This window comes from Lissotriton vulgaris, chromosome 10 (assembly GCF_964263255.1).
Source record: "Lissotriton vulgaris chromosome 10, aLisVul1.2, whole genome shotgun sequence".
Taxonomy (NCBI): domain Eukaryota; kingdom Metazoa; phylum Chordata; class Amphibia; order Caudata; family Salamandridae; genus Lissotriton; species Lissotriton vulgaris.
This window is the reverse complement of record NC_141698.1, coordinates 981,994,825-982,020,392: the sequence shown is the minus strand read 5'-3', so window position 1 is coordinate 982,020,392 and position 25,568 is coordinate 981,994,825. Positions and strand designations below refer to the sequence as shown.

Here is a 25,568-nt window from a genome sequence, read left to right as displayed (position 1 = left end):
TAATATCGAATACAAAAATGTAGACTTACTAAAATATCGATGACAAAATATAGAATGCAAAAATATAGAATTACTATCTACAAACTACTACAAACAGGTAAGTACGAAAATATCGAATCAAAAATATCGTTGTAAAAAATATAGTTCGTCAAAATATCGAATTTTTAAAAATGTTTTAAAAGTAATTTAAAATTAATGAAATAATAAATATAATTAACTAAAACGTACTTAAAAATACTTAAATACCCTTAAAATTAATAAATAATAATATAAGTTATTAGAAAAACCATACAATTTTATTTTTTATTACATATATATATATGTATATATATATATATATATATATATATATATATATATATATATATATATATATATATATATATATATATATATATATATATATATATATATTAACATAATATTAATAAAAAATATACAATATTTTTACTGTAGGATAGCGGGAGGGTGAAATTTACTATTACCACTCCAGTGAGTTCATCAGTAGGGAAATTGTTGGATAGCGTAGGGGTAAAAATTACCATTACCACTCCAATGAGTGCAACAGTAGGGAAAGCGTTGGATAGCGGGAGGTTAAAAATTACTATTCCCACTCCACTGAGCGCAACAGTAGTGAAAGCGTTGGATAGCGGCAGGGTAAAAATTACTATTCCCACTCCAGTGAGTGCAACAGTAGGGAAAGCGTTGGGTAGCGGAAGGGTAAACATTCCTATTCCCACTCCTGTGAGTGCAACAGTAGGGAAAGCATTGCATAGCGTAGGGGTAAAAATTACTATTCCCACTCCAGAGAGTGCAACAGTAGAGAAAGCGTTGGATAGTGTAGAGGTAAAAATTACTATTCCCACTCCAGAGAGTGCAACAGTAGGGAAAGCGTTGGATAGCGTAGGGGTAAAAATTACTATTCCCACTCCAGAGAGTGCAACAGTAGCTAAAGCGTTGGATAGCGTAGGGGAAAAAATTACTATTCCCACTCCAGAGAGTGCAACAGTAGAGAAAGCGTTGGATAGGGTAGGGGTAAAAATTGCTATTCCCACTCCAGAGAGTGCAACAGTAGGGAAAGCGTTGGATGGCGTAGGGGTAAAAATTACTATTCCCACTCCAGAGAGTGCAACAGTAGGGAAAGCGCTGGATAGCGTATGGGTAAACATTACTATTCCCACTCCAGAGAGTGCAACAGTAGGGAAAGCTGTGGATAGCGTCGGGGTAAACATTACTATTCCCACTCCCAAGAGTGCAACAGTGGGGAAAGCGTTGGATAGCGGAGGGTAAAACTTAATATTCCCACTCCAGAGAGTGCAACAGTAGGGAAAGCGTTGGATAGCGGGACGGTAAAAAGTAATATTTCCACTCCAGAAAGTGTAACCATAGGGAAAGCGTTGGATAGCGTAGGGGTAAAAATTACTATTCCCATTCCAGGGAGTGCAACAGTAGGGAAAGCGTTGGATAGCGGGAGGGTAAAAATGTATATTCCCACTCAAGAGAGTGCAACAGTAGGGAAAGCTTTGGATAGCCTAGGGGTAAAAGTTACTATTCCCACTCTAGTGAGTTTAACAGTAGGGAAAATAATGATTTAATATATTATAAATTGTATATCAATACCAATAAAAAATTAATGTAAATTAATTACCAATTTAAATTGCATGTAATATTTAATCAATTAGAAATACAAATGAATATTAGTTATTAAAATTAATTACCTATAAATAATTAATTAACAACTTACTAATTTTCAATAAAAAAAACTAATTGGTAGTAAAAATTATTACCAATTAATAATTAACTAACAGTAAATTAATTATCAATACACAAAAAGTATTTTTGTATTAAAAAGTATTTTTAATATGTAATTAATTACAATTAAATTACTTCCCACCCTATTCCCCAATAAACCCACAATCCTTTACAGAAAATAAATAATACAATTAATTAATTAATACAAATTAATTACGAGTCACTAAAAATTAATTACCAATTAAAAATTAATTAACAATAAATTATAAATCAATAACAATAAATAAATAAATATTATTTACTTATTACAATTAAATTACTCCCCACCCTATTCCCCTATAAACCCACAACCCGCTACGGAAAATACATTTATAAAATTAACATAATTATCAATTAATAAAAATCAATTACCAATTAAAAATTAACAATTAATTCAAAATGGATATCAATAAATAAATACAAATATTTAATTATAACAATTAAATTACTTCCGACCCTATTCCCCTATAAACCCATAACCCGCTACAGAACTAAAACGCAAAATTAAACTAAAAATAATTAGTCATTTCTAAACATTCATATTTAATTTAATATAATTAAATTACTTGCCATCCTATTCCCCTTTAAACCCACAGCCCGCTACAGAATTAAATCACGCAAAAACCATAAAATTCATTACTTAAAATAAATTACAAAGATAATATACACTTTTCACACATATACTAACATACAAAATTCGATATTATTAAAAATTCTATATATTTTTATACCTATATTATATACTTCGATATTTTGATTTTCTATGTTTTGAAAAACGTTATTATTTTACTTACCGTCAATTCGATATTTTTCACCACTATATTGTGTCCATTCGAAATTTTGTCCATTCTATATTTTGACTTTGATAATATGGCTATTCTATATTTTGGATTCGAGTTTATGTCTAGGCTGCATTATTAATTGATTGAGCAAAACATTATGAAATTTCTTTGCATATTTATATTTACCTTTTATGAAAAGTGTTTAATACTATGTATGTTGTTATTAATTGTAGTGACCCCCGAAGAAGGGCACACAGCTGCCCGAAATGCATTGGGTTTTTACATAAAATAAAAGACTGCTTGTGATGGACTTCAGTATCAGTCGTATTCTTTCAAGAGGCCTCGGCACAGTTTGAATACTAGAAAATTGAAAATTGGCACCTTACCCCAGCAGTGGATTTGTGGATTACATTGAATAAAAATGGTTGAATAAGAAGAAAAACGCATAGTTAAAGATTGGTACATTGATTTAAATGGATAAATGTTTTTTGAAAATACAAGCACGCTCAAAAGCGGCGTGATGCTGTGCAATTGGTTTTGGGGCTACACAGTCCCTTCTCATACATAGTTCTTAACTTTTGGCAGTTGGGCATGCCTTTTCCGATCTGCACGCAATTGTGAACAAAGGTGGATAAACATAAGAACACGAAAATATGATGAAAATGAGGTGTGCATCCCTCTCTTTGAAATAACATAGTTACTGGATATAACAGGTGTTTTTTAATGACGGTTTCAAATTTTACTATTCGAATTTAAATAAAAGTGCAACTTTGCTATCTAAAGGACCCATAGACAAACTGCATTTTGTTCTACATAGAACAGTATTATAATAGTAACTCACATGCTACTACAAAATGCTATTCACAAACCTACGTGTAGTGACCTCTGCCACTCTTATCGTCTCCATGCAGAGATTTTCTAGGATGCAAACTGGATCCTATGATGATGGTTTATTAAGGCGGCTGGTGCTTTTTTTCCATTGGTCATATTGGTCCTTGAATAAACATTAAAGATCTACTACCCTTCATGAACACCCTTATAACATCTTCATGTGGGTTCGTTTTTTCACTGTTTCAGCTTGGTCTTTTGCAGGGATTTGTTTAAAGCTGTCTAATTACTTTGTGATGAAAAGCAAAGACAATAAATAGATTTATTGAGCGCTAACAAGAGAGCGACAACATATTAAATTTACATTATAATAGACAACGGTTATAAAAACTCAAATCCACAATTGGCCTCATACTCTGCATCCTAAAGTTCACCTACATTTACTTACTTCATGTAAGTGATTGTGAATGCCAACAAGTGAGTGAGTGAATAGGTGAAATATAGAGAACTTGTTCAGTACGCTATATCACATTCACTGTCTATAAGCACGGATATCTAAATCAATCAAGTGTTTTATTTGGGGTCTGGCTAACAGGACACTTGGCATGATTGTCCCATCCCATGGTTTTGGAGCCCCATTTAACATCAATTCACTCTTAATACAAGACATTCAATAACATGTGGTTTACTCACTTTGACATGAACCAAATTAACAGCATTTCATTTTCTCAAACAATTGACAATCATATGTCCAGTGTGGCCATAATACAAATCAATCAATCAATCAATCACAGCATTTGTATAGCGCACTACTCACCCGGGAGGGTCTCAGGGCGCTCAAAGCGTCTTATGAGTGAAATCACTAAATTGTAATAAATGCATCAGTCAGAGCGAGACAAACTAGAGAATCCCTAACATTTGTGAAGTCCAATATGTTGGTCCAAGTGCCTTGCTCATGCAGGGAACAGGCTGCTTGGCCAGCTCGGTAATGATGCATAAAAGATGCTGTTCTTGTCAACAACAATGCAAATGCACAGTAGTTCAACTTTTTACTTTGCCTATATCTGCAAATGGATAAACTGAGCACCAATGGGTAGAATCATGACACAGCACTGTGGATGACTGAAACCTCTCTGCCAAACATAGCTGACTAACATGTCAATCACAAAATTAATGTCGGCTATTAGCTACACCTGTGTGTATTGCTTCACAGTGTAGGGTGTCTATGTTGGAGACTCATAGGGTTTTTATTGCACGTGTGATAGACATATACTCATACCTGTGACGTTGTAATCGTAGTGGTAACAGTTCTTATTCAGACTGCAGGATTCGGTTTCAATGGAGACGTGGCACGATTTTCCTTCATCCGGTTGTCTTATGGGGACAGCTGACCTTTCACGAAAGCTACTTCCATTGCAAGGCTTGGGACAAAAACAAAGAGGTTGCTTAGGAAGCTACAGGCAAATAAGGAGAGGCATAGTTTATTGGTGCAAAATGTTTTCCATGCAGACATTTTATTCTGAAGCCTAACTAGACTGTCAGTGTCGTATAGGTGCTGGCAGAACCTGGATAAACACTGTAAATGGGTGACCTGCATAACCATATCTACCCCAAATATCAGGCTACCCCACCTCAACTGGAGTTCGGGAGATTTTCTGGTTAGCCGGAAGTCCATCCACCAAAGGCCCGTCTGCCCCAGGGCCGATGGCAGCACCAGATTAGGCCAACTCTTTTCGTGGTAGGCCCTTTGAAACATACATGTAAGGGCTTATTTATGAGCCCTTGCATCACTTTTACGCCACCGGTGCGTCACTTTTTGTGACGCACCAGCAGGGTAAAAAATGCGACATGTTGAGTCATATTTACAAAGTGATGCATCTAGGTAGATGTGTCACTTTGTAAATCCCTGCCCCACATTATACCTGCGCCAGGTATAATGTATGCAGAGTGGGCTTTCTTGCGCAAGTAAGCCTCGTAGAAGTGACACAGTGAAATCTGAAGCGTGGCTCAATGGTTAGAGCGGCAGACCCTGATGCAGAGGTCTGGCCCGGTACTAGGGTTCAATTCCCGCCTCCGCGGCTCTTGGACTCAATTTCCTCGGACCTGATAACTCTCGCCTCAGTGCCTAGTCTAATCATGGGTCCCACTCTGTGACTCTAGGCAATAGCTTGCTTAATCTCCACAAAGGCCCCAGCAGCGCTTGGATGCCTGGCTTCACCTTGGGGGTGCCCAGGAGTGGACATCTCACAGGAAAGCCAGGAAGGGTTCCACAGTGGTATGAATACTGCGCTACAAGACCTCTGGGTAGAAGGCGCTATATAAATACAAACACATTTATAGATAGGATGTCGATATTCTTGCCTTCGGTATTCCAGTGAGATTTCTGCAGGTCGATATTTTCGAGGTCGATATTCTGTCAGTGATTCGAAATGATCCACTGTGGAGTTGCATCACATTCCAGCAATCATTTTTGCGCCTACAGATACGTCAGAAATACTGAAATATCTGTACCTCTTTGCAACATGATGCGTCATACTGTCAATATGAGGCATCCAGCATGTCACAAGGAGGGCGCAATGAAAAGTGACGCATCGCTGTTTTCACGCAGCGATGCGTCAGTTTTCATAAATGCGGCCCTTAATGTCTGTGACTGCCATGTGAAACATGAGGGTCAAAAACATGCAGAAATAGTAAAACTGTCCTTCACCGACTAAGAGCAACATATCAGCACATGAAGGAACTTCCTTTTTTATTTTACTCAAACAAACTTATGCTTGCAGCATTAGTAAAATAAAAATAATGCCAAGAGGGGAAGAAACAGGTACCGATCATGCCATTGTACTGTATTTCTGACCACGAATGTGCTATGAGCCTCATGTTACTACTGAGACCCAATGCCTTGAAGGAACCAGTTTTTACTAAACAGATTATTTCACACGATGAATCACCCGTTTATCACCCTGACACTCAAATGTCGGTCTTAATTAACTGAGAACTCAAAATCCACTGCGGCCATACACAAAATGAAACACTGCCAATCATCAGTAATCTTACCAAAAACAGCAGCTCACATCTGAACACAGCCTTATTTTTGGCAAAAAGCGATGCCAGAGACACAGTTTCCTCGTGAAAAACCACAGAGGGTATGATGTATGGAATTTACTACTAAAGTTCTGAGAAAAAAAATAAACCTCTGAAAATGAAGAGAAATCCTAAAGCTTGTGTACAAAATCGCCAATGAAATTAACGCAAAAACAGCATTTAAAAACCATTGGATATAAATGACGTTTAAATAGGCAACTATGCAGCTATAAGATCTAAAAGTGCCAAGTTGGGAAGTTTTTGCTTACCATGGAACACTTCGACCACTGGCCCCATTCAGACATGACACAGTCCTCAGGGCATGGTAGCTTGCATATTCTAGATCCAAAAGGCATCTCCTCCGTGTCACACAGGTAATCTTCAACAGTGTCAGAAGGACCATCAACGGTGTTCAGCATGCATCTAGAAAAAACATTGCAATATTGTTATGCAAAAACAGTCCTTTAACACTAAAACAACATATAAGGTAAAGCGCTATACATTGCCTCACAATATGCAGATCGATTGCCAAACTTAGCCAATATATTATATATCATTATTAAGATGACATTGTGCAAGCAATCAGCAAATGAACCCGAACAAGGCATCTGGAAATCATACAACTATCAGAATGCATTTCTGATTGAAGGAATGCTAGCAGCTAAAGGATATAGTATGATGTATGAAAGTGCAGAAAAATATTAAGATCTGTTATGTTCTGAAGCCAGAATGTGTACCTGCCTCAACTACGCTGAGAGCTGGTTAGGGGTTAGGAGGGTACCATTTCATAGTTATGATTTCCCCCTTGCCTATTATTCAGGTCAATCTCACCTGTTGAGCCCCCACCCAGTACCTGGATTGATGTGGCACAAATTACCATGTTTGAATGGACAGCCACTGTGCTTCACAGCTTCACAGGCATTGCATTTGGACTTATATAGCTGTTTTCAATGATCCTAGTGTGTCTTGCCTTTTCATATTCGACCAAACAATAAAGATATTGTGAAAGATGAGAAATTCAGTACATTATTTCTAGAAGTGTTTTGTTGAATTTCTCGTGATTGGCCTAATTTACCTAACCCCTTTTGGAGTACAGGCTACAAAATGCTGATAATGCATTGCTGCTTTAGAGGGAAGAGGTTATGACTTGTCATGGCCCCTTGGATAATCTTGGAAATCTAGAGCCTGGTTTATAGTTTGGCAGCCGCCACCATATTTAGAGATCTCCACCGTCCCTGTGGAGCTTTCAGTACATTCAAAGGAGACACAGCACTGAAAGTTTGCTGGGCTGCCACCATATTTTTGAAAAACAAGACACTAATGACCCTGACTATGGAAGTTTTCTCTTAGGGCGTGGGGGTCATTTTTTTTCTGTGCATTGCCCCCCACCTTTCACTCGTGGTCTTGATTAGGACAAAATACACCAGACTGTCCCCTGTAAATAGAGTGAATAGTCTTAAATACTGTTGTAAAGTAGCTTATTAGTAGTAGTAACTATATATTTACCACTGGCAATAAGGCCACTAACACGGTCTAAGGCTTAGAATACGTCTCAGAAATGTATTCCCATTATTCCCATGCTCAACCCTTGGTAGATTGGCTCCGAGTAGGCACGCTTAGCTTAGAGACACACAATAAAAATCCAACACCAATTTATAAAAATAGGACATATTTTAAAATGACACTGAAAAGAAAAAAAATTCAATGTAGGGAACCAAAATTATGAATTGTCAAAGATTTAGCACTATATAGCACATAGAAACCTATTGCGCCTATTGGGACATTTGGTCACTCTATGCCATTCCAACCTACTCCCAGTTGAAAGTTATCACTTATTAGTTTTTCACTACCGGGACATGTAAAAGTTAAAAGTACTTGTTCAACTTTTTTAACAAAGTGCAACCTGCCCTATGGGCTACTCACACTAGGGGTAACTTGTATGTATTAAAAAAGGAAGGTTTAGGACTGGCACAAAGTTTATTTTGCAAAGTCGAAATGGCAGTTTGAACTGCGCAAACAGGCTGCACCGACAGGCCTGGGAAATTTTCAAGAGGCTACTTAAGTGGTCGCACAACCAGTGCGGCAGCCCATTTGTAGAATTTACTTTACAAGTAGTACAACCTTACTCAGAGCGTACAAGTAAATTACTTTTTAAAATTGAGTGCAAACTTTACCATGTGTAGAGGAGAGAGCACCAACACTTTATCTCTGATTAGCAGTGGTAAAGTGCACAGAGTTCTAAATCCAGCAAAATCTAGATCAGCAAAAATGGCGGAGTAAGGCAAAATGTTTGGGGGAAGACCACCCTAAGGCTGTCAGGTCTAACTTGTACTTAAACAAACTTTGGGGAAACTATGCAAAATTATGTGTAGTTGCACGAAATGCAATTCTCTAATTTTATCACTATATTTTGGCTCTAAATGCGTCCTTGCTTCAATTTTTGACACAAGAACGAATTTTGTACTAATAAAATAATGCAAAAAAGTAAATTCTTGCAAACAATAGCTGCTCACGTTCTGGTTGTTTGCTTTGTAATCGCACTGCTACTTTTTTGCCACAAATAGCGACCTAATCGCGCAACGTGGTATAATGGCACAATTTCAGGAATTCCACATAACAAGCGGTAAGCAGAATTCCCCAAATTACTCGACTTGTGCTGTCATTATTTAAATTTCACCCAGGCCTAATAAATATAGTAGTCCCGTGGCTCGGTGCAGCAGGTACATCATGAACATGCCATTACCTCACTTTTCTCGTCTGAACACCTTCCCCACAATTATCTTTCAGATTAACATTGGTGACTTTGCAGACACTCCATGGCTCAGTGATCCACACGTGCTGGCTGCAGTCGCTGTGGCATGGAACCACCTCATAGACCTAAACAATAAAGAAAACCTGAGAATATGGCAGGTGGATCGTGAAGGAATGATTGCATAATTCTATGTATAGTGACGTCACATAAACAAAGTAGAAAAATAAAATAAAACTTTGCACGTTTACTATTTTCATACATACTCCAATCAAAAGTCTGAACGTCATTGCTAACATTTCCTGGTATGAATTTGCTTTAGATAATGAAACACATATTAAAATAAAATATATATATATTTTTTTTAAAGCATGTATTGTAGGTTAATCTTTTAGGGAGGCTAAAATACTTTCTAAGCAGATCACTTCCTGAGGTGGTCATGTTATGTTAGACAAGGAGGTAGATGAAACGTTTGAAGAGCATCTCATCAGGTGTGATGCGGGAACCCGACACCTGGCGCGGGGCGCGGAAACACCGGCCCACTCTGAATCAGGCAGAGTGGAAAACCATACGATATTTCCGTCCCACCTGACTCCTAATCAAGGCCTCAGTGTTGATTTAATTTCTGCAATTAGTGCTTGACAAACATGAGAAGCTTCACAGAAAAAGCAGCACAATCACATCTGACTGATACTGTTCCAAAAACTGAGATATTTAAAATTGGTATAGAATTTAGGGATACACGCAACTATTCAGAGTGCTTAGAAGGCTAGCTCCGACCGTGTATCTAAGCTCGATGATCGTAAGAAGAAGCGACATAGAGCAGACAGAGATAATTAGTTTTTCTTTAGCACTTTTTAATATTGTACTTTCAACACTTCTATAGACAAGCCTAAAGCATATTATTTGATATGAGAAAAATCCCGAAAATGCATAAGATTTGGGGATTTTTTCTTTGCATAAATTTGAGGTGAGTACCTTCCATCGGTTAACTTTACTTTTCACACTTTGTCGTCTACCACACTGAGAGGCAGATATACAAGCCCCCTGCGCCACCAGTACATCACTTTTTGTGACGTATTGGTGGCGTATCTTACTGCTCCATATTTGCAAGGACAGGACAAGCCACCTTACACGCAGCAATTTTCGTGAAAGGGGCATTCCATGGATGCTGCTGTGGGTGTTCCCAGCAACACCCATGGAACGTAGAGAGGCACAACAAGAAGAAACGTTTTTATTTCTCCTAGTTTTTTCCTCTTTCGATGCGTGCTGCATTCTACGCCTGTAGTGATTGTTTTTGTGCAGGAAGGTCCCCCTTCCTGCACAAAAACAATCTCCCCATGATGCAGGCATCCTTGCACCATGGTGCAATGGTGCCTGAGCATGGCAGCAGTTTGTGCGCAAGCACAATGGGAAGCACAGAGATGCAACATATTTTTGTAAATATGTTTTATGCCTGTGCTTTGAAAGTGACTCAGAGAGGCACAGCCAAATGCCTTGCAGAATGCACTGAGTCACTTTCATTGTAAATCTGCCCCACAGTATTTCTCTTGTATCCAGCTTGTATGCAGCTTATTTTGTTCAAAAGTACATTTTTACTGTCTGATAACTGTTGCCAATGTTCAGATCTGCATTTCCAATTCCCTATGAAAATTAACACGCACTACATTAACTAATATGATCTATATTTTGGAAATCATTGTAATTGTGTTTGGTTTGAAGAAATATATCCGCACAAACGCTATCTCATTCAAAAAAACTAGTGTGCATTTATGTATATATATATATATATATATATATATATATATATATATATATATATATATATATATATATATATATATATATATATCCATACATATAGAAATACTACATAAACACAATCTCATTTAAGAAAATTGTGTGTGTGTTGTGTGTAACTATAAGTTTATATATCTATCTATCTATCTTTCTATCTACAGATAGATGGATAGATAGATAGATAGATAGATAGATAGATAGATAGATAGATAGATAGATAGATAGATAGATAGATAGATAGATAGATAGATAGATAGATAGATAGATAGATCAAACCAAGGTATTGTCTCCTACATGAGATGTGTTGAAGGGCTTCTTCCTCGCCTGAGCTTTAACGGTTTCCTCACAATAATTATATTCACAAAAATAAATTAACAATAAATTAAAATGCCATTGCGCCGACCTGCTTTGGTGATGACAGCTCTGTAGCACTGCTGATTATAATTTTACATGTGTACAATTAATTTTGAGGTGAAAGATCACCAGTCATTTCCAACAGGGTTTCTTACCTGAGCCTGGAGCATCACGAAATGGAAAAGAGTAACAAAGAATTATCGGGGAAGAAAAACAAAACACGGATTAGATACTTAGAAAATAATATACTATACATTACGCATATTCCAATAAAACATTAAAATAAGCATTTTAAAAGTATCTCTGCATCAAAAATAATCAGTGGCAGTACAAAAGTTACATTAAATTTAGCAATTTAATTTAACTTTAATTTAGTTAGACAATGTCAATTGTGTATCATAATAGAGACCCCAGTAGCATCTAGGCTTTATGTTGGTTTGTGACTAGGATGTGACACTTCAGTTGTATACCTCTCTTGCCACTATCTGAAAGACGGGTTAGAACTGCATAGTTGACAAAGATATATATGCTTTAGCAATAGTCACAGTACTTGAAGACATCTTATGTCGAGGAACCGGGTTGGAGTGGGAAAGCAAATGTGCCTATATGTCCTGGCACCTAAATGAAAGAGGCCACATAGGAGAATGAGAAAGCTAAACAGTAAACACGTGGCCCATGTTTGCAAATTCGCAGGTTTTGCACTTATAAAGACATGCCTTTACACGAATTTTACAAGGTAGGAAGACTGCATTGATTTGAACTTGCTGTAGGCAATGTTTGTTTTAACATCAGGGAAATCAAAAGTAAAAAGGAGCCCATCAGACCATAAAGCAAGCCCACAAACAGCAAAACAAGCATTTGCAATGCAATAGGTCTTGGATTTACGCAATTTTAAGCTATTGGCATTGTAAACGGCAATGCCTTTTATTTATATTTTATAATCCAAAACAAAAATAAAAGGCATTGTTATTTACAATGTTCAATAGCTCAAACTCGCGTATGAGAAGAATGTTCCTGTGCTAAGTTATCCAGGATGTTATATATGCGTAGCAGAGTGTGCCGCCTGACTGGCAGTTTGCTGTTCTGTCATTGCATCAAGGTATGTAATACAACAAGTAACATTACCCCTACAGTAAGCCAGGATTATTGGCTTTGTCAATGACTGTTATTTTCATAAGATAAAAAAGAAACAACTAGGGCTTCTGTGTACAGAATATTGAAAATGCTGCAGTTCTAAAATGATGAGACTGTGAAAGAACTATAACCATTTCTTTGAAGTTACATCCTAGTGAAGGGTGTTTCTCCTGCAGAGGGTGAGGGCAAAAATGAGAGCCCGTCAGGGACCCGTTTCAGCACATGCTTTTTAGAATGGGCTTGATAAGCACCGGCAGGACCTGGCCCACATAAAGCCCCGGGTATTGTGAAGAATCAAGACAACCCCTGGTGCTTCAAGATCCAGCTTCGAAGCACAGGTGTAGGGTCGGCCAGTTTAGAGGTCATGATGTATGGTATGTTGTGTGTCCCTTCTTTCAGCACAGTTCCTCCGCCGCAAATCAAACCCCTGAATTGAAAGCGCATGGTTGAAATGCGCACCTCTAAGTCAGTACATTTGCCATCCGTCTCCAGAGGCGAGTGTGTGTAACTGTGTCTGTCCTCGGGGTCTTGTAGTTCTGAAAATGTTTTGTCTTCTTGTGCCTGCCCCTAAAGAGTATACTTACTATTCATTTAGCATCCATATGCAGCGCACTAGCACCCAGAGGCTTGTAGGTGTTTACATAAAAATATAACACTGGATCGTGTTATACTTTGAAAGGATAACAATAGGATGAGAAAGTAAACAATAAAAGTTCATTAGTAGGCAGTGGAGAAGGTTGTGGGTGGGGAGGGGCGCTCTGGGGTCGAGAGTGGGGAGGGCCGGGAAGGAATAACTATAAGACCGGTGAGAGATGATACATCGAGAGAAGAACAACAAGACGAGAAGGCGAACAGTAAAACTTCAGCAGAGTGCAGGAGGAGGTAAGAGCAAAGAGAGAAGGGGAGAAGGAGACGCCATTGAGTCCCAGCAGCAGCATTAATTGAGTCACTCATTCTTGGGGCTGTCACCTGTTATAGTTACCCAGAAGTGTCAATCCCTATAGGGAAAGGCCGCTGTTTCGAATGCCCGGAATGCCCCCGGAAAGTATCTGTACTGTTGTAATCATAAAATCCAAGAGGTGAAATGCTGAGACCCCCTACGACAGTCCACTGAGCCATTATTTTGTAGAGGCTGTTCGGCACCCGTTTCACAAACCACAGGTCTAATGATGAAATGAGTTCCTTCGCTTGTGCCACTCCCCTGTTTCTCTTGTGCCCGAGAGATTAATTCTATGTACCCCTGACCCTCTCACTTCTAGAATCAAGATGCCCCGTGCCCTATACCAACCCCCCCTACCCCTGGGTAAGTCCTCATGTACCTGCTCCAACACCCTGGTACTTCGGGCCCTCGAGGTGAGAAGGTCCGCATCACTGAGCCTGAACGTTCCCGCTCCCAGAGCTGCAGAAGCACCTACTGCCCCCACTGCCCCCAGCTGTCTGCTCGGAGAAGAACATGGCCACGCGATGGCCATCATGAGGGAAACACGCGCCCTTGGCCCCTCGAGCCTTCTGAGAGAACATGCGTGTGCGCCTGCCTCTAAAAATCTTATGATCTGTGGCCTTCCGCCCATCTGTACTTAAATCTGCCTGTCATTAGATGACAGCTAATCTGGCCGCGCTTCACCTCGTCCTGCTTCACTGCTTGTGCTGTCCCTGCTGCTCTTTGTCTCGCATGCGCATGATGTAAAGCATCGCACGCATGGGAGACAAAAAGTGCGAATTTGCCCACCAATGAGATGGCAAACTCGCACTGAAAATGCAATTCGGCTCGTATTTTCGCGAGCCCTAATGCATTTTACACAGAAGTGCGGGGGTAGAAGAAGGCACTAACGGGGTGAGGTGGGGGCGGTTGTGGTGTAATAAGTGACAGACAACGAGAGAGGCACAGGAACAAAACTGTTTTTCTAGTAAAGGGGCTGATGGCCTCATAAGGATAAAAATGACGACATGGCCGCCAGGAGGCAGGATTAAGAAGCCAAGCACCAATGAGAAAGCAGGAATTTTGATTCAAGCCAATACAAAATAAGGCTGGAAAGTGGGCGGAGCTTTCCCCACTATACTGTATAAAGCATTTCTCTGACGAGACAGCGCATGCGCTGCCTAGCCCGAGACCTAAACAGCCAACACATTGACCTAAAAGGCCAGCGCTTTGGACCTTGGCTGAATGCCCTATTGGTCATTCTGAATCTGTTGAGGAAGTATTAAGCTGTATATCTACATTATAGATATAAAATAAGAAAACAGAGTCTTAGCTGGCTATATTCAGGACATTTTATCCTGTCTGCATTGAGGTATAAATCAGGCGCACAACACCCATTGGGCTCACGGGGCTTTGGCCGCCCCCGTCGTGTGTGTCAGCCAGGGCTGACACAGCTTCGCGGGCTGGCGAGCATCTAATTGCAGCCGCACCCGAGTACTTAACAGGTCTTTAAAGACCATTTACGTGTAAATAAGGCTTGTGTTGTGTGTTCACCCCGTTTTACAGTCCCTCTGTCTTTGGTTTGACGAATTAGCCCCCCCCCCCGAAATATTTTTCAGCCCCCCCTCCCGAAATGTGGCTCTAGTTGCCCACCTGGTCCAAATCATCGCAAGAACCTCAAACAAATGTCTTCAAGGTGAGGGCGCGTAAAGGTCTACATTATCTATAACCAGTCCCTCAAAGTATTTCTGTGCTTTCAGGAGCTACGGTGTTAGAAAATGTTGCTGTGCCATGAAAATTGTTGTACCCACACTAATAAAGTCCTCATTGCAAGTTTGTAAATTCCTATTATGGCGAAATGAGAACTTCTGTGTGGTTCGAGATTAAAAATTATGAGAGACTACCATATTCCTGAGTGATTCCTGCACACTTTTCACCAGAACAAAACTGGAAAAATAAGCTTAGGGAAAACATGCAGTAATTTGTGTGCAAACATCACTTTCTGTGTTAATTCCATGGGGTAAAATTCATACGTTTGCAGTAGTATCGTGCTCAGTAAATACCACCCCCTACGACATTGGTTAGTCTTGGTGCTATTCTACAGAAGTGTCTAACCCACAATACTTGTAATGAGAATCTGAATCTCAAATGTCCTACAGACACTGCGCTCTGTGTGTCACACAGCCCAAGGAGGTAATACAACAGGCTAAAAGCAAATGTCACGCTGTTATGCCCGACAACTGTTTCCCATGAAAAATAGGACATGCGCTAATTCTACCCTAACCAATACTTCCTTACCTTTGAACATAACCTGACCCAAGAGGATGATTTCCAGTTCCTATTTGGGTTTTGAGGATCGGCTTGAAGAAGGCCTTGCTTTACCTCAGTCTCTCCATGGCAGCTCATCACTTTTCTGGCCTTTACTGTTTATCCAAGGAATTAGGTTGAATTCCACAGCTTCTTAGAATATTGTGTTGTATTCTATATTAATCTCCCTTAGCATTACTGGAAATAGTTATTTTATGGAAAGACTGTGGAAAAGAAACAATGTGTCTTTTTGTGCGCTTGGGCGTATCAGCTGCTTTCAAAACGAAATCACTAAGGTCCGGATGCCCAAATACATTAGCACGTGTTTGTGGGTAATTAACAAACATTTCAATGGGCTACTGGGAGGGAACATCCACAACGGTGGAGCTAGTGCAGTTAAAGGGGTTTCTGCTAAAGCAAAAATATTTTCCCTTCCAAGGAACAATTTAACAAATCTGTTTTGAAGTGCAATTGCATTGTACTTTTGCTTGTGTGAATGATGTTGATTATTTACAATTACGTAAAAATTATTTAACATTAGCAGAAATAAGAATGTTGAAAGAAATGCCAGCAGTTCTCCTAGGAACCTGACATTTTTGCTAGGTCCTAGACTTACTCTTATGTTCATTTTTGATTTACTAAAAATTATACGTTTTTTTTCAACTTTATTTTTATTAAACAGGCGTTGGTATACTTTTTTCAATAATACAGAGACAGCGTGGCGTCAGGTGGCGGTGAACAGAAGGAAAGTATACAGCATGTACATCATTGTACTGTAACATCTCGATTTCTAGTCCCACTTATACCAACACCCCTCCTACACTACATTATTGTCTTCTATATTTTTGCCGCGAGAACCAGATCTTTTCCCATTTTGGGGGGCACCCTCTACTTCGATAGACCATTTTCTCAGCCTGTTGGCACCAATCTAAGTCATTTTCCAAGTCGCCTAGTCTTCGGGAGATCAGTGTTTCACCACATTCTTGCAATATTTTTCTTAGTCACCCCCGAAGCCAGCATGAGCCAAAATTAGTGTGTGTGTGTGTGGGCCAATTTGTTTCCCCACTGACCCCCAGTAGATGCCATTTTGCTTCCACCGGAAGCTGCTGCCCCACCACCCTGATCATGATCCGGGTTATTACAGTAAAATAATGCTGTATTTTGGGACATGCCCAGATGATATGAAAGAAGGTTCCTACCTACCCGCAGCCCCTGATGCATTGGTCGGTGTCACAGTGACCCAATCGACGTTGAAGCATTCTGGGGGTGTACGATCTATGCAAGGTCCAGAGTCGGACCAATCTGAAATTCGATCATATGGCAATCTCCCTGGGGTTTTGAATTGCCTCATCCTCCAAGAGTCCCAAGTCTGTTTCCCATGCCTCCCTCAAGGGGACCAGGGGATCCGGGGAATTATTGATGATCTTATGGTCACTGAGAGAGACTGCTTTATCTATCATCGGGTCAAGCAATAGTCTGTCCTCAAGTGGGGAGTATTCGGTATTCCAGCACATGTCTTAACTGGAGATAGCGTAATCGTTCCGAGTCGGCCATCTTGTATTCTGCTTGTAAGTCTTCGAAAATGAGCATGGCTCCCTTTCGACAAATGTCCCTGAGGCGATCTATGCCGATGAGGCTCCACTTACGAAAGCCCTGTAGGTATCTCACTTCCTTCAACAGGTCTCTTTCCCAAGAGCCGGGACTGTTCAGTCCATTTAGCCTCCCACCCCAAGAGCTTTGTGACCTCTCGCTAAGTTCGGACCACCGTCTGCGTGTACGTTGGCAGACACTTCTCAAATTTCCTGAAGTATAATGCATCCAGATGGACACCACTCCCCATAGCGTGGCAGTCTAGCCGATATGCGGGCTCGGAGAGAGATGTGAAAACCCATTCATTAACAGTGATGAGTTGAGATGCCAGAGAGTAGTTCCTGATGTCATGGACTGCCAGTCCACACTCATAAACCCAGTTCATGCAGTGCTATTCACAGGTGTCTCCTTCCCACAATAAGCTACATATTAATGTTATAAGTTGTAACACATTTCTTATTTTTTCTCTTCACAAACAATTTTCGAACATTTCTTGTACAAGTTTGTCAATTTCAATGAACCCGCGGTATCAAAAACATCCAAAAAACTGCATGTTGAGTTGAAACTCAGAGCCTCATAGTACTAAGTGGCCCAGGGAGAATAATCTTTTTGTACCTGCTTTTAGCAGCTATTTCTTTTTGATCTTACAGAAGGGACCTTCTGTTGTGCGGTCTCGCCTCTAAAATGGATCACCATTGTGCACTTTTTTGAACTACATGCTCCAAAGAAGTGGGATAATTTACAATGGAATGTTGCCACACGTAAAAGAGGGCATGGCTTTGCTCTCTCTTGCATATTACAGAGTGGGTGCAAGGGTAAAAAAGTTATTTGGACCTGTCACCCAGTTAGGGCAACCTAAATGTAGTATGCTGTAAGTGCTTTGTTAATGCTTTCCCTTTAAGATCTTGTTCCATTTTGTCATACATTCTGCTTAGAGTGTTTATGTATTATTTTCCCTGTTCATTCTGTTCATCCCTCGTCAGATTGCTGTTGGTGTCTCTTACATGGACAACTTCTGCCGTGGGCTCCCTTTATATGTATTTAACTTAAGTAATAAATATTACTAATCTACTTCCTTCTCGAATCGCATTGGATTAATTTCTCCTACCTCCACGCTACAATTTGGTACAAGAAGTGGGGTTATCCTTTAAGAGAACATTTTTTCCTTTGAATTTCGGAATACTTTTGGAATACTTGGAGCCTACGGACAGGAGCGTCTCGTTCTTACAAGAACTCGTATCTTTAAAGGTGCGTCATACAAGTTTTTTGACTTTTCTCAAGTTCATTTATCCTTACTTTAAACATCTTCAAGCAACTGCCAGTTTCAAGTCTCATTTTGAATCGCTACTCACTCGATCGATGCTCGAGCCACCCGCAATCTTCATTCTTCTTGTGACATCTTGCAAAGACTTTTGGAATTATTTTCTCATAACACTGCTAAGGATTGTGGGATTGCACGTCATTACGTCATATGTCTGGCCGCCATTTTGAATTCATTACTCCGATGTTTACATCGCGATCGTCTTACGATCTTTCTACAGTTGTTATTTTACTCAGGAAAATATTTATTACTATTCTATTTCAACGCTTTAATTTATAGCACAGGCTACAGCAACGATCTTTAATAGTTGTTCTCCTCATGGATTCATAAAATTCGAACCACTTTCTGTAAGTTTTGCTTTCATTTATTTATTTATTTATTTTTACTCATTTATTTTGTATAATTCATTTGTTTTGTTCATGGCTTCACTACAAGGTGTCATACAGCCATCACCACTTTTTACAAAGACCTGGCAAACCAGATTTAAAATGGTCTAAATGGATAAAAAACTTCGAAAATTATTTGACTGCTATTGATGCTGATGATTATACTAATACTAGGAAATTGGCACTATTAGTAAATCATCTTGGGACTGCTGGTCGTAGAATCTTTCAAAATCTCCCTCACTATCCTCCACCAGTGTCAGAAGATGCAGAGTGGAATGTGTATCTCGAAGCAAAGTTACGGCTAGGGAAACAATATCCAGATGCTACTAGTGTAATCTTAGAAAGATTCAACTTTGCTATGTGCAAGCAGTCATCGGAAGAATCTGTTGAAGACTATATTGCCAATTTAAGAGTTCTTGCTGAGAAATGTGACTTTGGTAATGGTGTTGATATTTATATTAGAGACCAATTCATATTTCATTGTTACTCCATAAAAATCCAAGAACGGTTACTTACTTCCATAAATCCTACTTTAACAGAGACTATCGATATAGCAAAAAGCATTGAAAGGTCAATTGTTACGTCCAAAGTTTTAGCTACCAGTCAACAATCTGGAACTTCTTCTCACCACGACCTAACTCAATCTATGAATTTGGTGTCTGAGGAAAATTCTGTCTGTACTATTACTCCTAAAGGACCTAATAGGAGAATTTTCAGGAATCTGACTAATACCAAACCTCAGTTAATTTGTTTCCGTTGTGGCTCAAATAATCATATTGGTAACAGTCCTTTATGTCCAGCGCAAGGGAAAAAGTGCACCAATTGTCAGAAGTTTGAACATTTTTACAACGTTTGTAACAGAAGAACTCTGACCTCTAATTCTAAGACCTATAGACCCCGAATTAATACTATTTCGTTGATACACCTGAAGTGTCAGACTGTTCTTCACAATTTGCAAACATGGTTGTTGCCATAGATGTTCCTGAGTATTCTGACAAACCTATCTAGGGTCCATTTGTTGATATTGTTGTTGATAATAAGGTCATTTCTACCATGGCTGATTCAGGTGCACCTGTTACAATCCTTGCTGATGTTACATTTTATGAACTATGGCCTGATAAGTTTCCACTTCTTGCCCCTGACATAAATCCAAAAGCATTTGGAGAATAGGACATTAACTTAATAGGATATTTTTGGGACATACTTACTTGCCTAGGGAGATCAATTAAAACTAAGATTTATGTAGCGATTAAAGGAAGAAATATAGTTGGATGGAAAGATCTGGGTCTGTTAGGAATTATCCTACGGCCGGGACAAGATCCTCCCATAGTTCTTGGTGAATTACCTCAAAATGTTTTAGCCATAACTAATGAAAATACTATTGTTGATAATCTCACAGCAGATTTTCCTGAAGTTTTCAAAAGTACGGTTGGTAAGGTAAAGGGTTTTGAACATACTATAATATTGAAAGATAATGCAAACCCTGTTATTCACAAAGTCCGGCCTATCCCTATCAGTGTCAGAGAAGACCTTAAAACCCTTCTTTCTAATCTGCAAGCTGATGGCATTATTGCACCTATCAATGCTTCAGAGTGGGTTTCTCCGGTAGTTTTGCGAAAGAAATCCAATAGGGATTTAAGGCTATGTGTAGACTTAAGATCTCTCAATCAAAACATATTGGTTGACTGCCACCCTTTACCACATACATGAAATGTTGGCCAACATTGGTAAATCTAAATTTTTCTCAACCATAGATCTGCATTCAGCATACCATCAAATCCAATTATCACTTGAATCTCAACCTCTCACAGCTTTCTTGACACCATTTGGGGCATTCAAATATCTAAGATTGCCTTTTGGCTTAGCTTCGGCCGCAAGTGTGTTTCAGAAATTAATGAAATGAAATGAAATGAAAATGGGAATTGTAAAGGAATGGACAATCTTTTTGGGAATTTAAGTCAAGTGCAGGCATTTCAAGATGATATATTGATACACACTGAAACTGAGGAAGAACATTTGATTATTTTAAGACAGGTACTTTCTATCTTACGTGAGAAAGGTATGACAGTAAAAGCCAAAAAATGTAAACTACTTGTTCGTGAGGTTGAATATTTAGGACACTCAATATCTAAAGATGGTATCAAACCTAAGTTTTGTAACATCGAAGCTATTCGCAATGCGCCTCCTCCCTCAGATAAAGATACTTTGAGGTCTTTTCTTGGCCTTTGCGAATACTACGCTAGATTTGTGCCCGGATATGCTCACACCATTCAGCCACTCAGGAGCCTATTGAAGAAAGGCTGTAAGTTTGACTGGTCTTCTGTTCTTCAGGATATCTTTGAGAAGGCTAAACTCCTAGTTATTAATGCTCCTGCTGTGCAACCTTTTGTGCCAGAGCTAAACCTTTCCTTTCAGTAGATGCTAGCCAAAAGAGTTTGGGAGCATTTTTTGGACAATGGGTGGATCATAAGGAAAATGCTATTGCTTTTGCTTCTCGTGCTCTGACCACAGCTGAATGTAGCTATAGCACGATTGAGCGAGAGGCACTGGAATTGTGTGGGCCATTCAAAAGTTTAAAACGTATATTTGGGGTATCCCATGTGAAGTGTATACTGATCACAAACCGCTTGTATCTTTGTTATCTGGCAATGGTTTGGGTAGAGCATCTGCCAGATTAGTGAGATTACTTTCCAAATTACAGGAGTACAATCTGACAGTGAAATACATCCACGGGGGAAAAATATACGTGCTGATTGCCTTTCCCGGCTGCCACTTCCTAGCAATGCTGAGGATGAAGATCACACTAGTTCTGATTGTGTTGTGGGTTTAATTGATGCTATTGCTTCATATTCTAGCGCCATTTCTCAAAATGATTGGGTGGTTGCCATGGAAAATGATGAAGTTTTAAAGAAAGTGGAGGTTTTCATCAGAGCTAAATGGCCTAACAGTAAAAGTCTTAGTAGTGAATTACCTGCCAGATTCATCAAAGACCCGTATTGCGAGTCTTTATTAGCGATTCATAAGGAATCGCTATTACAGACTCGCAAAACGGGATTCATGTTGGAATCGCAAAATAAAATGCGATTCCTACACATTCCTTATTTGTGATTAGCAAATTGCTAATCGCAAATAAGGAATAACTCCCCATTCATTCCTATGGGCCTAAAGGCCCATAGGAATGAATGGGGAGTTATTCCTTATTTGTGATTAGCAATTTGCTAATCGCAAATAAGGATGCGATTTCAAGGGTGCTAGGGGTGTCCAAAGGACACCCTGTAGCACCCCTGAAATGTCATCTACATTGGTGTTGCTCACACACATGTCCAAAGCACATGTGTGTGTGCAACATGCAACTTAGAGAAATGCATTTAAAAGCATTTCTCTAAGTTTTCGCTATTTACCACAAGGTTTGACCTCGTGGTAAATAGCGGCCCGAAATTGCGAATTCGCAAATTATAAATGGTTGATGAATTGCATTTAAGGAATCTCAAAAAGAGATTCCTTAAATGTAATTCCTCGCAATTTAGCGAAATTGCATTTACCGATTATTGCATTTGGGATGATGAATCCCAAATGCCACAACTGCGCTCGCAAAGGGCCAGATTCTCAGAATCTGGCCCTTTGCGAGCGCAATTAAGCTTCATGAATCTGGCTGTAAGATCTTTTGCACAAGTTAGTGAAGCGATTTCATTAGAAAACGGAATTTGTGTCAGGAATGGCCTATTTGTCCCTCCTACTTCACTAAGGTACAAGATCATTGCTTTAGCTCACGAGGGACATTTAGGCATTTCTGCTACGTGTAAGAAAATCAAAACTATTTATTGGTGGCCTAACATTGACAAACATGTACATTCTTTTATTGACAAATGTTCTACATGCATTGTTTCAGATAAACATTGGAAGGTTAACAAACAACCTTTGTCTCCAGTTCCATTTCCCGATCAACCTTGGGACAAAATTGCTGTTGATTTTTCAGGTCCTTTCATACTTCTCCCATCTGAAAGAAGGTATTGTATTGTCGCCATTGATTATCACTCGAAATGGATATACTATTCTTTTGTACAGAGTGCTAATTCTGATTCAGTTATCAGTTTTCTTCAGAATATTTTTAAGATTGAAGGTATTCCTAATTCTGTGGTTACTGATAATGGTCAACATTTTATTTCAAATCAGATGACTGATTTCTTTAAATCTAATGAGATTAGTCATCTCAGAGTTGCATTGTATAGCCCATCTTATAATGGCCTCGTTGAGAGAGCCAATCGCTTCCTTAAGGAAGGTATTCAATCTGCTATTTCATCCAACGTTGATGTTGCTGAATTTATACGTAACAAAGTATGAGCATACCTTTATACTCCACATTCTAGCACGAATGTTACTCCTTTCAAAGCTCTCCGCAGTAAAGAGGCTAAGTCTAAACTTTTACCACACTGGTTTTCTAAATTCTCTGTTGGTAAGGAGTTAAACAAGAAGAGAAGTTTGGTCACTGATTTACAAATTACTAAACATTTTGTGGCCAATAAACAAGCTATTCAGAAAAGATTCCATGACAGAAACAATATACGCTCTAATTGTGTTTTCAATGTGAATGATTGGGTTATTATCAAGAAACCTTTTAGGATTTGTAAAGGTCAATCTAAATTCACATTACCTGCTCGCATTATCAAAGTCACAAATTCTTCTGTGTTACTTGACAATCGAGGTTTGTGGAGCAAGAACAATGTAGTGAAAATTTCTGACTTTCATGTTGATATTTTTAACAGAGCGTACTGCAATGATATATCTGGAAATGATTCTGATTTTACATTTGGTCCTGGATTCGATTGTAAAAATAATCATACTGATGCACCTATTCCTTATGATGGTAATTTTCAATGTGATGTTTCTAATGATTTTAATGTTAAGGTGCCTACTGATACTCGTGTTCACAAACTTCCTATCAGATTTAAAGATTATGTTTTATATTAAAGTTTTTTTGTGTAAGGGGAGGGGGTATGTAGTATGCTGTAAGTGCTTTGTTAACGCTTTTCCTTTAAGATCTTGTTCCATTTTGTCATACATTCTGCTTAGAGTGTTTATGTATTCTTTTCCCTGTTCATTCTGTTCCTCCCTCGTCAGATTGCTGTTGGTGTCTCTTACATGGACAACCTCTGCCGTGGGCTCCCTTTATATGTATTTAACTTAAGTAATAAATATTACTTATCTACTTCCTTCTTGGATTGCATTGGATTAATTTATCCTACCTCCACGCTACACTAAAGGTGCACATTGCAATCCCAGGGACCCCCACGAACAGCCACCCTTAAAACCGAGACCAGGTTAACCACCTGTATCAATAGACAGACTGATAGATTAGCAACTTCAAACAGCCTATCCTCCTTTTAACTGTTACCTGAGGAGAAAGTAAGCGTATACATCTTTGGATGTTCAAAACTTTTACTGCTATATTGTTGTAATAAAATACGGATGCTCACAGGAATTCCTGAAAAGAGTTTATTTAATCAGAGTAAACTCAACACACAGCCAGCGCCAGGCACTGCCAGCAATGAACTCCTTCTTCAAACTATAGAACGTGCACATATCATAATGGTATTACACATGAACATTCCCCGGCACGTCATAGTCTACAAATACCCCTAGCTGTTTGCAGCACATATTCATCCAGAAACACAGACAAACTATATTTACATTGCAAATGCTGAAATTCCACCATGCTAAAACAGTGTGTATATTACCAAATTCCAATTGACTGAATGAACCCTTCCAGTAAAAAAAAACTATGATTACACATAGTTTAACACTTTTCACACTTTGAATGTGTGATATACAGTGAAGCCCACATGAAAAGTTGGAAAGGTGTGGGGAAATAAAGGCATTTCTCCAAGGTAATGGCAGACTCAAAGAGCAATTTTATGTAATGCACATCCCTGTCTTCAAGATCCATGTGGGGTAGTGTAGGAAAGCAAAAAAATAAATTGGGGAGGGTCCAAGGGCTAGTTTAACGACCCATCACAGACACGTGCCCTAGTACTGCATATACACAACAAAATATGTCTGAGGGTCAAGAAAAAAAAGTGTGGTTCTACTGTGTAACCAAGCTTAACTGGCAGATTTGACAGCATATCTACCAGCAGGCAGATATTCTGTCAAATCTGCCAGTTATTGATATTCTTTTAATATTGGGAGAATGGAAAGACTCTATTAAATGTGTTATTTTCTACTGTACTCTACCCAATTTTACAATACTTTATTCTTTTGTCACTTCACATTCATGCACTGCAATTCAGTTACCCTGGTGTATTTATTTTTTCGGTACCACCTTTCGTACATAATTTCTATCTGTCACATAAAATATCTCGTGACTGACCACTTTTTCTCCTGGGTTAGGAGAGCCCAGATGATGAATAGGGCGGTACCGGATGGGAACTGATGGGCACTTTTTTTCCTAATTAAGGATTTTAGTGTGTTCTGTCGAAATTTTGCACGAGTCACCTGCTAGTTTGTTTTGGTTCCATCTTAAGCTTGG

The 25,568-nt window shown here is 39.1% G+C and overlaps 1 protein-coding gene across 1 annotated transcript in view; it reads right to left on the bottom strand.

Moving 5' to 3' along the window:
* Nucleotides 1-25,568, bottom strand: part of THSD7A (thrombospondin type 1 domain containing 7A) — a 959,544-nt gene that overhangs the window by 96,396 nt on the left and 837,580 nt on the right. The window contains exons 16-18 of the mRNA XM_086941983.1: nucleotides 9,226-9,359; nucleotides 6,752-6,905; nucleotides 4,681-4,822 (exon numbers count right to left, since the gene is read on the bottom strand). Coding sequence (XP_086798109.1) covers nucleotides 4,681-4,822; nucleotides 6,752-6,905; nucleotides 9,226-9,359 — 430 coding nt within the window. The remainder of the gene's footprint in view (nucleotides 1-4,680; nucleotides 4,823-6,751; nucleotides 6,906-9,225; nucleotides 9,360-25,568) is intronic.